At 38.4% G+C, this 15,265-nt stretch overlaps 1 protein-coding gene across 4 annotated transcripts in view; it reads left to right on the forward strand.

The window, feature by feature from the left end:
- SIK3 (SIK family kinase 3) overlaps positions 1-15,265 on the forward strand; it is a 266,041-nt gene that overhangs the window by 139,489 nt on the left and 111,287 nt on the right. For all 4 annotated transcript variants that reach the window (XM_027563646.1, XM_027563649.1, XM_027563650.1 and 1 more), the window contains exons 2-3: positions 7,625-7,741; positions 11,292-11,355. In XM_027563646.1, the coding sequence (XP_027419447.1) occupies positions 7,625-7,741; positions 11,292-11,355 (181 nt within the window). The remainder of the gene's footprint in view (positions 1-7,624; positions 7,742-11,291; positions 11,356-15,265) is intronic.

Here is a 15,265-nt window from a genome sequence, read left to right on the forward strand (position 1 = left end):
TCATTGAGAACTGACTAAAATCTTATCTTCAGTGGTCCTGTCGAGCCCTCCTATCTGGAGTTGGCTGGAATCCTGATGGCTCAACCATTCTTAGGCTTGACAGCTGCATATTTTCTCTAAAACAGTTGTGATGATGTGTGAAATGGATAGAGTAACGAGTTCTTTTCAAATGCGTATCTTTGCTTTGCCCCTTAGTACTTGATTTCTTTCTTATAAACTAAAATACAAAATCCTTGATTGGTTCCAGTGTAAAGGTGAGGGTCTCCCCAAGAATATGAACAGCCTATATCCTCAATGTGGCCACGTGGTACATCTTTAATCCTGGCCCTTTAGACTATAAAGAGAAGTGAAAGTTGCTCAGTCGTGTCCGACTCTTTGAGACCCCATGGGCTATACAGTCCAGGAATTCTCCAGGCCAGAATACTGGCATGGGTAGCCTTTCCCTTCACCAGGCAATCTTCCCAACCCAGGGACTGAACCCAGGTCTCCCACATTGCAGGCCGATTTTTACTAGCTGAGCCACAAGGGAACCCCTTGTGGGTTTAACCTTTTAGTCTGATTTCTGTAGTCTGTGGTGGTTTGGGGTTTCTTTAAACCTGTTTTCCTGATGACAGTTCTATTTTCTAGTAAGTTTAAAAGAAAAAAAGCTTTTTATCAAGGCTGATTGTAAAGACATTTAATAAATTCCTTTTCTAGAGCCATTTCAACTGGGAATGAATTAGGCCTTATGGAAAGAATTAAGTCCAACAGGAAAAAAAAAAAATTGACGATTTTCTCAGTTTTCCCAAAGGTGGTACCATTCTAGGTTTATAGGAGAGAAGTTAATTCATTACATACAATGCCTTATTGTTCTCAGTATTTGATCCAAGGACCCCAGAGTTTCCAAAATTCTTTCAGTGAGTCCCCAAATTCTTTTAGTGAGTCCCCAAGGTCAAAACTGTTTTATAAATATTCAAACATTATTTTTATTTTTCACTGTCATTCTCTTACAGTTACATAGTGGAGATTTCGAAAGACTGCATGATGTTTGATGATCTGATTACCCTGACGGCTGGTGAAATGTGTGTTTGGGTATTCTTCTGTCTTAAAATTTTCTGTTCTAATTTCTGATTTTAATTTTAACCCAATTTCTAAGTAAATATTAATAGATACTACACATATGAACAACCCTTCTTTGAAGGTTCTCAGTAATATTTAAAAGAAGGAATCCTGAGACCAAAAACTTTGAGAACTGCTGTGCAGCTGAGTGTGGGACTTCCCTTCTCTCACAGAATCCCAGTTGGGAGTATCAGTAGCTGCTGGTGAGCTGTGCAAGTGTGTTGCCTTAAGCCAGGCAGTTATTCAGTAAACATCTTTTAATGGAATTAAATTGGGTTCTTGGAATGCAGCTTTTGAGACCTTATTTAAGATTCTGCCCAGGGTGGTGTTGGAGCATTGAGTTCCTTGTAGCCTGCCAAGTTTCTTCGAGATGGGTGACTGGCAAGTCTCAGTATTGGGTCAAGTATTTCAGAAGTCATTTTCGTAGAATATCTGCTTTAACTGATGGCTTATTGGCATTATCTAGAGCAGTGCTGTCCAATGAAATGAAAGCCACCTATATAATTTTAATTTTAGAGTAATCATATTTTCAAAACTAAAGACTTGTGATATTAATTAGGTTCCCTTCAGTTTTATTGAAGTATAATTGACAAAGTATACAATATGATGTTTTGAAATGTATATATTGTGAAAGGATTTACTCCAGTTGAGTTAATTACCATATCTATCATCTGACATAGTTATCTTTTCTTCCTAATAGGTGGGAATATTTAAGTTCTACTCTCAACAAATTTCAGTTATACAATACCATAGTATCAGCTGTAGTCACCATTTTTTACATTAGATCCTCAGACCTTATTCATTTTATAACTGAAAGATTGCACCCTTTTACCAACCTCTCCCTATTTTCCTCACTCCTCAGCCTCTGGCAGCCACTTTTCTACTTGCTGTTTCTATGACTTTGGCTCTTTCTTCCTTTTTAAAGATTTTACACATAAGTGATCCTGTGCGATAATGTGGTGTTTGGCTTTGGCAAATGGCATAATGGCACTTGGCATAATGGCCTCCCAGGTTCATCCATTTGTTGCAAATGACAGATATTTTCTTCTTTTCTAAGGCCCGATAATATTCTGTGGTATACATACACCAGATTTTATTAAATCATTCATCTGTTGATGGACACTTAGGTAATTTTAATACTTTGGGTATTGAGTGAACATTGCAAGACAATCTCTTTGAAATAATGATTTTGTTTTCTTTGGATATATACTCGGAAGTTGGATTGCTGGTAGTTTTACTTTTTATTCTTGAGGAACCTCCATACTGTTTTCATAGTGGCTGTACCAGTTTATATTCCCACCAACAGTGTATAAGTGTTCCCTTTTCTCCATTTCCTTGCTGGCGTTTGTTATCTTGTCCTTTTTGATGGTAGACGTCCTAACAGGCAGGAAGTGGTATCATTGTGGTTTTGATTTGCATTTCCCTGATGACTAGTGATGTTGAATCCCTTTTCATGTACCTGTTGGCCATTTGTATGTCTTCGTTGAAAGGATATCTGTTTAGGTCCTTTGCCTATCTTTAAATTGGATTTTTTTTTTCTTTACCTGAGTTGTATGAATTCCTTCTATATTTTGGATATTAACTCCTTATCAGATATGTGACTTGTAAATATATTTCCCATTCCATAGGGTTGCCTTTTTATTGAAATTAGGTTTAATAATATATTTTATTTAGCCTGGTATATCCAAAATATTCTTTCTACATGTAATCAATGTAAAAATTATCAGTGAGATAGTTTCATTCCCTTTTTATTGTTAAGACTTTGAAATCTGATATGTATTTTTGCATGTATAGCATATCAGTTTGAACTAGCCACATTTCAAGTGCTCAGTAGTTACATGTGACTGGTGTCTACTCCATTGCACAGCACTAATCTAAACCATAAAATGATTCTAGACCTGAGCTGAGAGTAATCTAGATACTAGATAAGCTTTGTTGTGTAAATAAGAGAATACAAACTTAGCTATAGAAGTTAATATAAAGACAGCCTCTTAAAAATAATTAACAATGGCAAAATGCCTAAATGTTAGTGCATTTCAATGAGAGGAGACTTCTTTTCATAAAAGAATACAGAAAAAAATAAAAATTAAAAAAATCTTTCTCTGCACTGTTATAATGTTTTCTCTTACCTTCTTAAAAGCGTTCAGTTTTTTACTGTATCCTGTGAAATGATTACGCGTGCGTCTGTGTACTAGTTTGAGAGAGTGCTTTTTCTCTTTTTGGAGGAATTTTAGCAACTGTGGTCTTTGCGTTTTCTTCCTAAGTAGTTTCTTTTTTTTTAAGCTGCTCATTAGTTGTAGCATGTCCCTGAGTGAAGAGACCTGCTTATTTCTGATGGGTAAGGAGGAAAGGTGATTTGTTTTGACCTTAACACTGAACCTTTTCATGGCTCATTGGCTTTTATTGTCACCTTATCTTGCCTGTGAATATGACATCAGGGTATGTGAGTGAATTATTGCCTGTTGTGAGGAAAACACTGTTTTCTTGAACTTCATTCCCTAAGAGCATTACTGCACTTAGAAAAATTAGGTAAGAGTTAAAGGAACTGTGGTTTAGAAGTGAGAACAGGAGGAAATGGCTGTTTTCCCCTTCTAGAATGAATAAAGAACTAGGACTTTAAATTTGGCACATTATAAGTTTAACTTTTTCTTATACCACCTGTGTATTAAAAAAGAAATTTGTTGAATGGAAATATATTGGGTAAGGAAATTCTTAAGGACTCCCAATAATCTGTATCTCTTTAGCAACATATTGGATATAATACCATGTTTAATAATTACTATTGTCAATTCACAAGATCATGCTCTTTGCAGGATGAAAGGATTCTGTGTAGAGTAGTCAAACTTAAGAAATATCTGGTCTGCTGGTAATGTGTTGGAAGTTTCCCTCTTTATTTGTTATGCTTTTCATATGTATGTGCAAGTATGTGATTCATAGATTTTTAACACTGATCTAAAAACATTCTTTGAGAGTCTTATCTTCTGTTTACCTGCCCATTTACCTTTTGTTATTGACACACTTTATTTTTCAAGTAACTAGTATGTACTACTTTTAAAGCCTTTATTATATAGCCTCCAATAATCTGTAACAGTGAAAATTTATGGTCATTGGTCTCTTCAAGTAGTCTTGAAATAATTAGAACTACCTGCTTGCCAGCTACCTGCTCTCTGACTTGGTAGTTTCTCTGTTTCACTGGTATTTTTTTTTAAGGTATTGCTATGTAGAAAACTTCTACTCCTCAGTTTGCAGCTAAGGTAGGAGCTAAGTGAGAGGAAGTTGCCGTCTCTGTTAGTAAGTGGTCCCATTAGGTGCCCGTGCAGAGTAGTCCTGTGGCCTCCTCTCTTGTGTTAGCTACTTAGCATGGATGGAAGGGGGCCCAACCTGCCTTGAGGAAGCAGCTCCCTCCCTCTCTTTGACATAGCCTTCAGGATCAGGTCTTGCTGTGGGTTCCGTCTTGTGGCTCAGTCTGACTTTGCTGAATGAAATGCATTTTCTTCCCAGTTCTATTTCTTCCATGTTCTTCCCACATCAGCTGGAAGCAGCCTGTTCTAAATGCTGCCCACAAATTGTTAGCTATTTTGCTACTAGGTCCCCCAACTCATCCCTTAAGAAAGGAGTTGATGTGTTGCAGATCCAGGACTATGGTCACTTAGTGAAGCAAATCTAATCCTTGCCAAAAAATGCCTAACATTTAAGGCTTGATTCCAGAAAAAAAGGAAATAATAACAAAAGCAGTACCTGTAACGAATGTATATTGCATGCCAGGCGTTATATAAGAAGGTTGCATTCATTAGCTTAGTTAATCATCAGTAACCTTTAAAGTGGCTTCTACTGTTGCCTACACTTTATAGATAAGGAGCCATGGGAAAATTAAATAACTTGGTTATATGTTACCAGACAAATCCAAGATTTTGATCCCAGTCAGCTTGACACCATGTTTAGCTGCTAGGCAAAACTTCGCCTCCCTGTGTCTTGTGGAAGCTTAAATCTCACTATAAAGTAGGCAGGGACTTGATGCTTTTATATATTAAAATCTCTCTGAATTTACTTCTAAGATTGTGAACAAAGTGAATGTGTTAGTCACTCAGTTGTGACCGACTGTTGCGAACCTATGGCCTGTAGCCTGCCAGGCTCCTGTCTCTACTGTGATTTTTGTTGCTGTTGTTTTGGGAATTGTTCTTAGAGAACCAGCTGCAGATGCCAGACTAATTGCTGGCATTAAGGTCCTATATGTGGTCTTGCACAGTGATGGGAAGAAGAAATGCTAGTGGTTAGGGGCCGTAGGATTCAGGACAACTTATTAGAAGATCAGTTAGCTGGTGAGATTTGTTAATGTTTGTGCTATTGCTCCTTATAAAATTCTTTTCCCTCTTTTCTGCCCATCTCAATTCTGTGTCTTCTCAGGTTCTCTCTTCTTTGTGAAGTCTTTACCTGTGTTTACTTTTTCTCCCCCAGGTGAAGGTCATACTTTGTCCTCTGTTCTACTTATACCATGTACAAAGCTTTATTTATTGTATTTCCAGTGCTGTGTGGTTGGCTGTTTCACATATGTCTGTCTTCTCTACTCGATTGTGAGGTACCTGAAGTGAAGGCTGTGTCTGGTTAATCTTCGTAGCTCAAGCGACATCCACCTCATTTTATCACATTCCATGTTCAAGGCAGAGCTTAACTCAGAATTGAGCTGGAATTGCTCTGCTTGTGCCTTCCTTCCATTAGTCCTTAACCTAACAGCAGAAACAACCCCAAACAAAGTTACTGTTGTGCTGGTCTTTCTTACATTTGAATCACTTACTATGTATAGTTCCATTCTGTCTTTATTTATTTGGGCTGAACTTTTTTATTATTGACATCTTTGCTTCCCTGGTTTTCTTTATCTTTTTTTTCTCAATAAGTGTAAATTTTCTTTTCCTCCCCCAGTGTATAGACCCATGTAATTTTAGGAATTGAAAGTGCTAAATTTGCGTAGCCCTTATCCTTCATCCAGCTAATATTTGTTGAGTACATCCTGATTGAGTAGTTGAAAAAGACATAGAGATATTTGGGGGCAACCCAATATTTTGAATATTTAAGAATAATGAGGAAGTTTAGATTTAGTAGATTAAAAATGTCTTTCATCATTTATTCTGTTTTTAAATGTGTGCTGCTGAGTAACTTAAGAATTACGAGCAAAGTAGAAAGATGTTTTATGCTGAAGCTGTATATATACAGCATAGAAAGATCTCCTAAAGATTTTTTTAGGATTATCATCAAGAATTTGATTCTAAAGCTGAGCTACCTGGGCTTCATTCTTCGGTCTACCTCATACTAGCTATAAATTACTTCAGTTCAGTTCAGTCGCTCAGTCGTGTCCGACTCTTTGCGACCCCATGAATCGCAGCACGCCAGGCCTCCCTGTCCATCACCAACTCCCGGAGTTCATTCAGACTCAGGTCCATCAAGTCAGTGATGCCATCCAGCCATCTTATCCTCTGTCGTCCCCTTCTCCTCCTGCCCCCAATCCCTCCTAGCATCAGGTTCTTTTCCAATGAGTCAACTCTTTGCATGAGGTGGCCAAAGTATTGGAGTTTCAGCTTCAGCATCAGTCCTTCCATTACTTAGTCCTGGGTAATTACTGAATCTCTATGTGTCTCAGGTTCCATATTTGTAAAACAGGGTTGATAATAATATGGAGTGTTGTAAGGTTTGAATGAGTTAGTATTTACAAAGCACTAAAGATTATATAGTATATATATATACTGGCATATAGTAAGTGTTCAGTATATAGTGTGTGTGTGTGTATATATATATAGTAATAAATAGTATATAGTAATTGTCTATATGTAATATAGAGTATACATATAGTATATAGTTATATAGTATATAGTAATTGTCTATATGTAATATAGAGTATACATATAGTATATAGTTATATAGTATATAGTAATTGTCTATATGTAATATAGAGTATACATGTAGTATATACTTATATAGTATATAGTAATTGTCTATATATAATGTAGAGTATATATATAGTATATAGTTCAGTGTATAGTAATTGCTGTTGCCATCGCCACCACCGCCCTTACTACTCTCACTGTTACTGGATTATAGAAGCACCTCCTGAGATGTGGGATGTGCCTGTGGAACTTCTAGTCAGACCTTACCAAGTCATCATTTACTTATCATATAAGCTTCTTGTTTTAATAAGAAGCCCTGCATATCATTCTCTGCACCAAAGCATGATTTGCCTAGATTGCAACCGCATCTGTAGGGTAATGAAGTATTTTGTTCTGGGGTTTTACTATAGGAGCAATTTAAGAAATGGCAGAAGACCCATTAGCTTTTGGAGTCTGTTCCTTTGAGACCAACTTGCTAGGAATCCATTTCCTGTCTGTTTAAAAAGAGTAAATTTATTTTCTTCATTGACGTCCTGTAAACAAGATAATGGCAATTTGTATTTTGTGGAATATGTTTTAAAGTGGATTTAATTTTCCTTAGTAAATGCTTTTTAATAATGCATGAGTGAATTTTCTTTCTCTGTTGTCAGGTTGCTATCAAGATCATTGATAAGACCCAGCTGGATGAAGAAAACTTGAAGAAGATTTTCCGAGAAGTTCAAATTATGAAGATGCTTTGCCACCCCCACATTATCAGGCTTTACCAGGTAGGATCCCTAGTGGTGTGGTGCAGGGCAACAAAGAACCCAGGGTGGTCACTTGTGTCTGTGGTTACTTTTGAAGAGAAGGTGGGTGGGTGAACATCTGCAACTTTTTTTTTCTATGTTCATATGTTCATCCTACTATTTCCCCACCCTATTATCCCCCAACTCAGTACTTCAGTTTCCCCTGGGGATTTACTAGTAAGCTCTAGCTTACCTAGGTAAGCTTGGATGCCATTCTTAGAGTTACCCAAAAAGATTATTTAGAAGATGATGAGAACCTGTTTATTTAGATCAGAATCCTAAAGCAGAATGGGAAACCCAAAAGGAACAGAGAATTTAAAGAGACTAAAATAATATTAACTTTCACAGCATTATTGAAATACCAATGTCTGTGATCATTTTATGAATTATCACAAAGGATATTTTCAGTGTGGCTTGTTGTACCAGTCGAACCTATCTCCTTTCAACTCTAATAGGGTCCCAGACATAGTTTTTCTAAGGTTGCACTTGATTACTTTGATAACCAGGAGATTGTGTTTGTGTGCTTAGTCCCTCAGTCATGTCCGACTCTTTGCAACCCCGTGGACTGTAGCCTGCCAGACTGCTCTGTCCATGGGGATTCTCCAAGCAAGAATACTGAAGTGGGTTGCCATGCCCTCCTTCAGGGGCTTCTCAACCCAGGTATTGAACCCAGGTCTCCCACATTGCAGGCGGATTCTTTACCATCTGAGCCACCCCGGAAGCCCAACCATCAGATTGACTCCGCGTAATGGCAGAATTTTCTATTCTACTTTACTTAGCTTCCCAGGAGGCATGCATATTTCATGCCATCATCAAAAGTGATTCCCTAGCCTTACTGCAAAAGCAGTGTATCTAATGGCTGGAATTTTAAGCCAGATAGGAGAGGAGGACCTTGCCTTAGCAGGCGGGTGGAAGAGATATTTTGGGAGAGGTGGGGCTTTGGGATGCTTCTCAAATTGCAGTGTGTTGGCAACCATGAGCCCTGCCTGTGTATGAGGCCAGCCCTGCTCACTGCTCTCTACCAGAACAGCCAACACCTCGTTCTGCAGGAAGTGGCCACCCACTCAGTTCGTTTGCTGCTGTTAGTCTGCAGTAAATGGTTACTGGCCCAGACCTGGGATCATGTGTAAAAGTGGAAAGAGTACATCTGAGGCACAACAGGCAAACTTTCAGTCTGCTGCTTTTATGGAAAAGAAAGCATGTAGTGATATTAATGTATGTTTAAGACCATAGCATTAGGGCTCTTGTCTGGCGTCACCTGCTCACATCATGAAATGAATTAGATCAGCAGGAGCAGGATTGTTGAAAGTTTATCACACAAAGTTAGATTGAGCAACACCTCTGTTGTGCCTGAGAAGGAAACCCATGAAAGCTTCCTGGGGTTGCCTGAAGAGCTGTGTCTGCAAGTTCAGAGCTGATGCTTCCTTCCTATCCTGACAGACAGTAAACTTCTTGACCTCACTTTTTAAAATAAGTCATCTTTTAATAGTTGTAGAGCTCATTATAAAGGCTGACTTTCCTTAAGAGGTTGACTTACAGGTATTAACCTTATCACTGAAATCTGCAGGTTTACCTTTCTTACCCAGGATTTCATTAGCCTTTCAGATTTGGAGACTTTCAACCCTGGCTTTGAACATTGCCCTCTTTTAGGCTTTAATTTTGCTGTCTGGCAGCTAATATTGTTAATGGGAGATTCTGAGCTGCCAAGGTGAGTGTGTATTAAGGTAGTTTTTATGTCATTTGCTAAAGCTTCAGTCTCCTTGGGCTTCCAGAGTGAACCAAATTTAGATAACTATATAGGGAAGTTTTTGAACTCCTGAAAAGCTTAAAAATAAAAAAAATAATAGTCTAAAGTTAAACACAACATTGTAAATCAACTCTACTTCAACAAAATTTTTAAAAATTTAAAAATTTACAGTCAATAAAGTGAAAGTGAAGTCATGTCCAACTCTTTGTGACCCCGTGGACAGTAGCCTGCACCAGGCTCCTCCATCCATGGGATTTTCTAGGCAAGAGCACTGGAGTGGGTTGCCACTTCCTTCTCTAGGGAATCTTCCCCACCCAGGGATCCAACCCAGGTCTCCCGCGTTGTAGACAGACACTTTACTGTCTGAACCACCAGGGAAGTCCATAAAAGGCCTGGTATAAAGGAGATATACAATATGACATTTTTTTTTTGTTTCATTTTTCCTTAACACTTATGTTCAGGATACTTACTTTTTGTTACATGAGCCAACATATAGAGAGCTTGGAAGCAATACATGTAACAGTGGGCTAGTATCACCAGTCTGTAGAGAGTTTTTAAGTTAAAGTGAGAAAAATGACAGTTGTTACATTGAAAAATTAAAATAATTTGTATACATACATTGGAGTACTATGAAACCATTTAAAAGAAGAGCTAGATCTATTGTTATAATGGTATTAATGTATAGAGATGTCAAAATGACTAGGGAATGATTTGACGAAATAATTAACTGTCAAGTGTAGTGAAGTGTAGAACTGTATTGCCCACTTTGATAGTCACTGGCCACACGTGGTTGTGTGTTAACATGTGGCTTGCGTGAATGAGGAACTGGATTTTTACTTTTATTTAATATTAATTTAAATATAAAAACTGGAGCTGTTTACAATTAAAAGTGTGTGAAATAATATTGATAATAAAATATAATATTAGAATTAATTTCACCTTTTTATTTTTTTAATGTGCTACTAGAAGAGTTAAAATTGTATGTGAGACTCACATAGTATTTCTGTTGGATACCACTACCGTAGAATGATATAAAATAAACTATTAACAGAGTGTCCTCTGGGGAATAAAATGGAAGGGCTTAGACAGAGGAAAACCTTTGGTCTTTTGTTTATATACTAGGTATTTAAAATGTTTATAATGAACATTTATACTTATACATTAATACTTTAATACATATTTGACAAAAGTAAAAAGGAAGAAGGAACTGATAACACACCACAAGTTTTTAGAAAAGTAGTAAAATAAAGACTAATATTAAAATACAAATGAGTAGTTTATATCTTTGAGGTTGTTGAATGGAAAGTTGTCATTTCCATTTTTTAAAGAGCACAGCTATATGTAATATCTGTGTAGTTCTTAAGTGATTCCAGTTGTTCTCCCTGAGTTTTATTTTGGTTGGGTTTTGGGAGGGACATTTTTGAGCTTCAAGTGATCAATGATCCAAAACTTCCAAGTGACCAAATGTGAACTTTTTGGTTCTTGGCAGTGTCTTTGTGTCTCTTTGTGGAGCTTAAAAGATTGCCGAGGCCTGCTGGGACAATGCAAGGACTGACTCCCTCAAGTAGTAAATATTTCCTACTTTTAAGAACTTGGAGGAATACCTGTTTCCCCCCTTCTTCATGGCATTTATATCTGTTCCCTCCCAGCTCTGCAAGTTTGAAGTCTCCTTTAGGTAGAATGGTTGTTAACACTTCACACGACAAGAGAAAGAGCTGTTAGTCTCTGCCCCTGTGCCGTCAGCCTGTCACTTGTGTCACTGTCATTTTCCTGCCTTTGCACCAGGTCATGGAGACAGAGCGGATGATTTATCTGGTGACAGAATATGCTAGTGGAGGGGAAATATTTGGTAAGTACATTTATTGCATTCTTTAAACAGCAGTTGAGCGTAGCATGGCAAACTTCAAATAGCTGTTCAGTGCCTTTTCACTTGAACAGCTGTCACTTGATGCTGCCCTTCAGTGCTGTCGTCTTCTACCAGCAAAGCAATTTTAATGATTTTGGAGTCACCTCTTAAAGTTCTCACCATCTTTGTTTCCTTAGCAAAGGTGGTTTGTTTGTTTCGGTCAGGTGTTGACAGTTGAGATTAAAGATCTTCAAAAACAAAACATTTCTGTGAACATGAGGGTCTTTCCTATTGCCAGATTCTAGTTGGGGTGACAGTATGTGACAGAACCCCTTCAAATGTGGTGGGTGGGCCCCTGTTGTATATGAAAGAGTCTCTCAGAGTGAACAGTCTCACCCTAACTCATTCTTTAACATTCACTTAAATATGACATGTAACTGTATTCCTTACCATGTGTTCACAGTTTCTTTGATGATTCTTATAATTTAGGAGGTTTTGTGTTCAGTAACTGTGTGTTGGTTTTTTTTCCTCTAACACTTAGCACAACATTAGAATTAAGCTGGAGAATTTGTTACCAGGAAATATGTCATTTTGAGGTGGTAAAAACTGGCCCCCCTCAATTTTTCTTTTGGTAGCTGTGATAAATGGAGCCAAATAAAGACTAAACTTTCAAACCTAGATTGACATGTCTTTTTATTTTTAAATTTTCTTTTTGGCATGTGAATATAGAAAAGGGTTTCTTATGTATTTTAGGTTTATCTAGTTTGTTTTTTTAGATTTTGATTTGGTTTAAGTCTGGATGGTAAGAACTTTTTTAATTTTTAAAACATTGGCACTTGCTAAGTGCCTAATATATATTAAAAAGCATGAAATCACCATTAAGTGGCATTTTCTAATTAGTGACTGGGGAGTTGTGACCGAAGATTTTTTGATATGTTAAACTGAAAGCTGATCAATTTTATATCTAATAATCTTCAAAATAAGTGTGAGTCTTTTTAAAAAGAGGTATCATTTCCTAATGACGTTTTCACTTGGCTTTGTATCTACTTATGTATAATGGTAATCTTGAGAGCAAAGAGACCTTGTCATCTTAACATTCATAATAATCAAAGAACCAAGCACAGTGTACATTAGATCTACCTTGCTCCTTAGAAAACAGATTTCAAAAGTATAGAATAGATAACAATGCCCTGTTCGTAGATTCTTTGTGGGAACATAGCTCATGGCATGAGGAAATAGAATAGTACTTTTCATGGTATTATTATAAAAGATCTGGAGGAGGAAGAAATTGCTGTTACCAAAAGAAAGGACTGTGCCTACACAAGGAGAGAAGTGTCTCATGAGGTCTAGTTTTAAAAGTATCTGTATCAAAGATGAAGGGATGGGTTTAATCAAGAATATGCGCTTTGGAGGCAGCTATACCTGGTTTTGAATCACATTGTTGCCGCCTATTTGCTTTTTTACTTGGATTCCAGGACTCACATTCATGGCCTATAAAGTCAGATCTGTAACATCTCCCTTGTAGTTGTGATGATTAAATGAGAAAGCGCATGGAGAGCCCTAGCACTTTGCTTCCTTTACCTCCTTTACCTCCGTGTAATAGAACAAGTGGTTGATCGACTGCTGGCAGGAGAATGTGAGACACTGTGCTGCCCTCCCCAGTGAAACTGGTGAAAGTAATTTTAAAAAACCCCTAAACTCCAGCCATTTCAAGTCTCTGGAAATGGTTCTGAGGGTGAACAGCAACTGAAGAAACATTTATTCAAGAACATCTATGAAAATTTGGTAAGAAATAAGAGAGCTTGTGGTCTTTAAGCCAGTGCTACTTCCTTCTTCCCCTCTAGCCAACTCAGCAAGGTGGAGATTCCAACTCAGCAAGGTTACTCCAGCCAAGACCACAGGCCTGCCCTCTGGCCTTCCCTTTTCACCTAGACTAATGGATTTCTTCCCGGAGGAACGGGACATAAACATTTCTCATCCTGCTCCAGCTACCTATTGCTGTTGCTAAGTCGTGGGTTAGAGCAGTTGAACAGTGAGGACTCCTTTGTCTGCCCAACTCATACTTGTAGAGTTTGAGTGAGGCACACTGAGAATACTGGGACCCAGCTCATTCTTGCTTTATGTTATAAACTAGTAGGTCATCTCAAGAGAGGCAAGCAGGGACAATTTAGAATCTGCGCCCTTTCTCTGCACTGAACTCTGCTCCTAGAGAAGGGAGCGTTACTCAAAGAAAGCTTTGCCATTGTCCCCACGCCTAGCTTCAGAGTCCTGCCTCAGAGATTTGTCCAGAGGGAGAAACAGACCACAACACATTTAGCTCCTAATTTCTTCCCATAGGAACTGACTTCATTTGCAACAGAGAATGAAGAAGTTTAAGCCTGAAGGCACTCATGAAAACAGTGGAGGTTGTGGTAAAAGGCATTTCAGAGGAGATTTGAGCAGGCTAAATATAAGCCCGCTAGTTTGCAGGCAAGAACCAGGGAATAGAACATCACAAGAGCCTTCTAAGGTCAGAAAAAAAATCAAACACTGATCTCAGAAACTGTTCCTTCAAAGGAACGAGAATTTGATTAGATTGTTTATAGACCAGTTCATGCTGTAGGGCATTGTTGAAAATAGTAGAGCAACCAGCCAAAATTTTTGGATTTTAACACCTGGGCATGGTTAAAGAAAGACAGGAAGAGAGCTCTACCCAAACCATGGTGATCCAGTGATCTGATGGTAATTGTGGATGTAACAAGGATATGTGCCTCCCTGAGGAATAGCATCAGAAGTTGATCACTATTTATAGGGGAGTTCAGTTCAGTTCAGTAGCTTAGTCGTGTCCGACTCTTTGCGACCCCATGGACTGCAGCACGCCAGGCCTCCCTGTCCATCACTAACTGCCGGAGTTTACTCAAACTCATGTCCATCTAGTCGGTGATGCCATCCAACCATCTCATCCTCTGTCGGCCCATTCTCCTCCTGCCTTCAGTCTTTCCCAATCTTTCTCAGGGTCTTTTCAAATGAGTCCGCTCTTTGCATCAGGTGGCCAAAGTATTTCAGCTTCAGCATCAGTCCTTCCAATGAACACTCAGGACTGATCTCCTTTAGGATGCACCGGTTGGAGTCCCTTGCAGTCCAAGGGACTCTTGAGTCTTCTCCAGCACCACAGTTCAAAAGCATCAATTCTTCAGCGCTCAGCTTTCTTTATAGTCCCACTCTCACATCCATACATGACCACTGGAAAAACCATAGCCTTGGCTAGACGGACCTTTGTTGGCAGAGTAACATCTCTGCTTGTTAATATGCTGTCTAAGTTGGTCATAACTTTTCTCCCAAGGAGTAAGCGTCTTTTTATTTCATAGCTGCAGTCACCATCTGCAGTGATTTTGGAGCCCCCCAGAATAAAGTCGGCCTCTGTTTCTACTGTTTCCCCAGCTATTTCCCATGAAGTGATGGGACCAGATGCCATGATCTTTGTTTTCTGAATGTTGAGCTTTAAGCCAACTTTTTCAGTCTCCTCTTTCACTTTCATAAAGAGGCTCTTTAGTTCTTCACTCTCTGCCATAAGGGTGGTGTCATCTGCATATCTGAGGTTATTGATATTTCTCCGGCCAATCTTGATTCCAGCTTGTGCTTCATCCAGCCCAGCGTTTCTCATGATGTACTATGCATATAAGTTAAATAAGCAGGGTGACAATATACAGCCTTGACGTACTCCTTTTCCTATTTGGAACCAGTCTGTTGTTCCATGTCCAGTTCTAACTGTTGCTTCCTGACCTGGATATAGGTTTCTCAAGAGAAAGGTCAGGTGGTCTGGTATTCCCATCTCCTTCAGAATTTTCCACAGTTTATTGTGATCCACATAGTCAAAGGCTTTGGCATAGTCAATAAAGCAGAAATAGATGTTTTTCTGGTACTCTCTTGCTTT

The sequence above is a fragment of the Bos indicus x Bos taurus genome, chromosome 15 (assembly GCF_003369695.1).
Source record: "Bos indicus x Bos taurus breed Angus x Brahman F1 hybrid chromosome 15, Bos_hybrid_MaternalHap_v2.0, whole genome shotgun sequence".
Classification (NCBI taxonomy): Eukaryota; Metazoa; Chordata; class Mammalia; order Artiodactyla; family Bovidae; genus Bos; species Bos indicus x Bos taurus.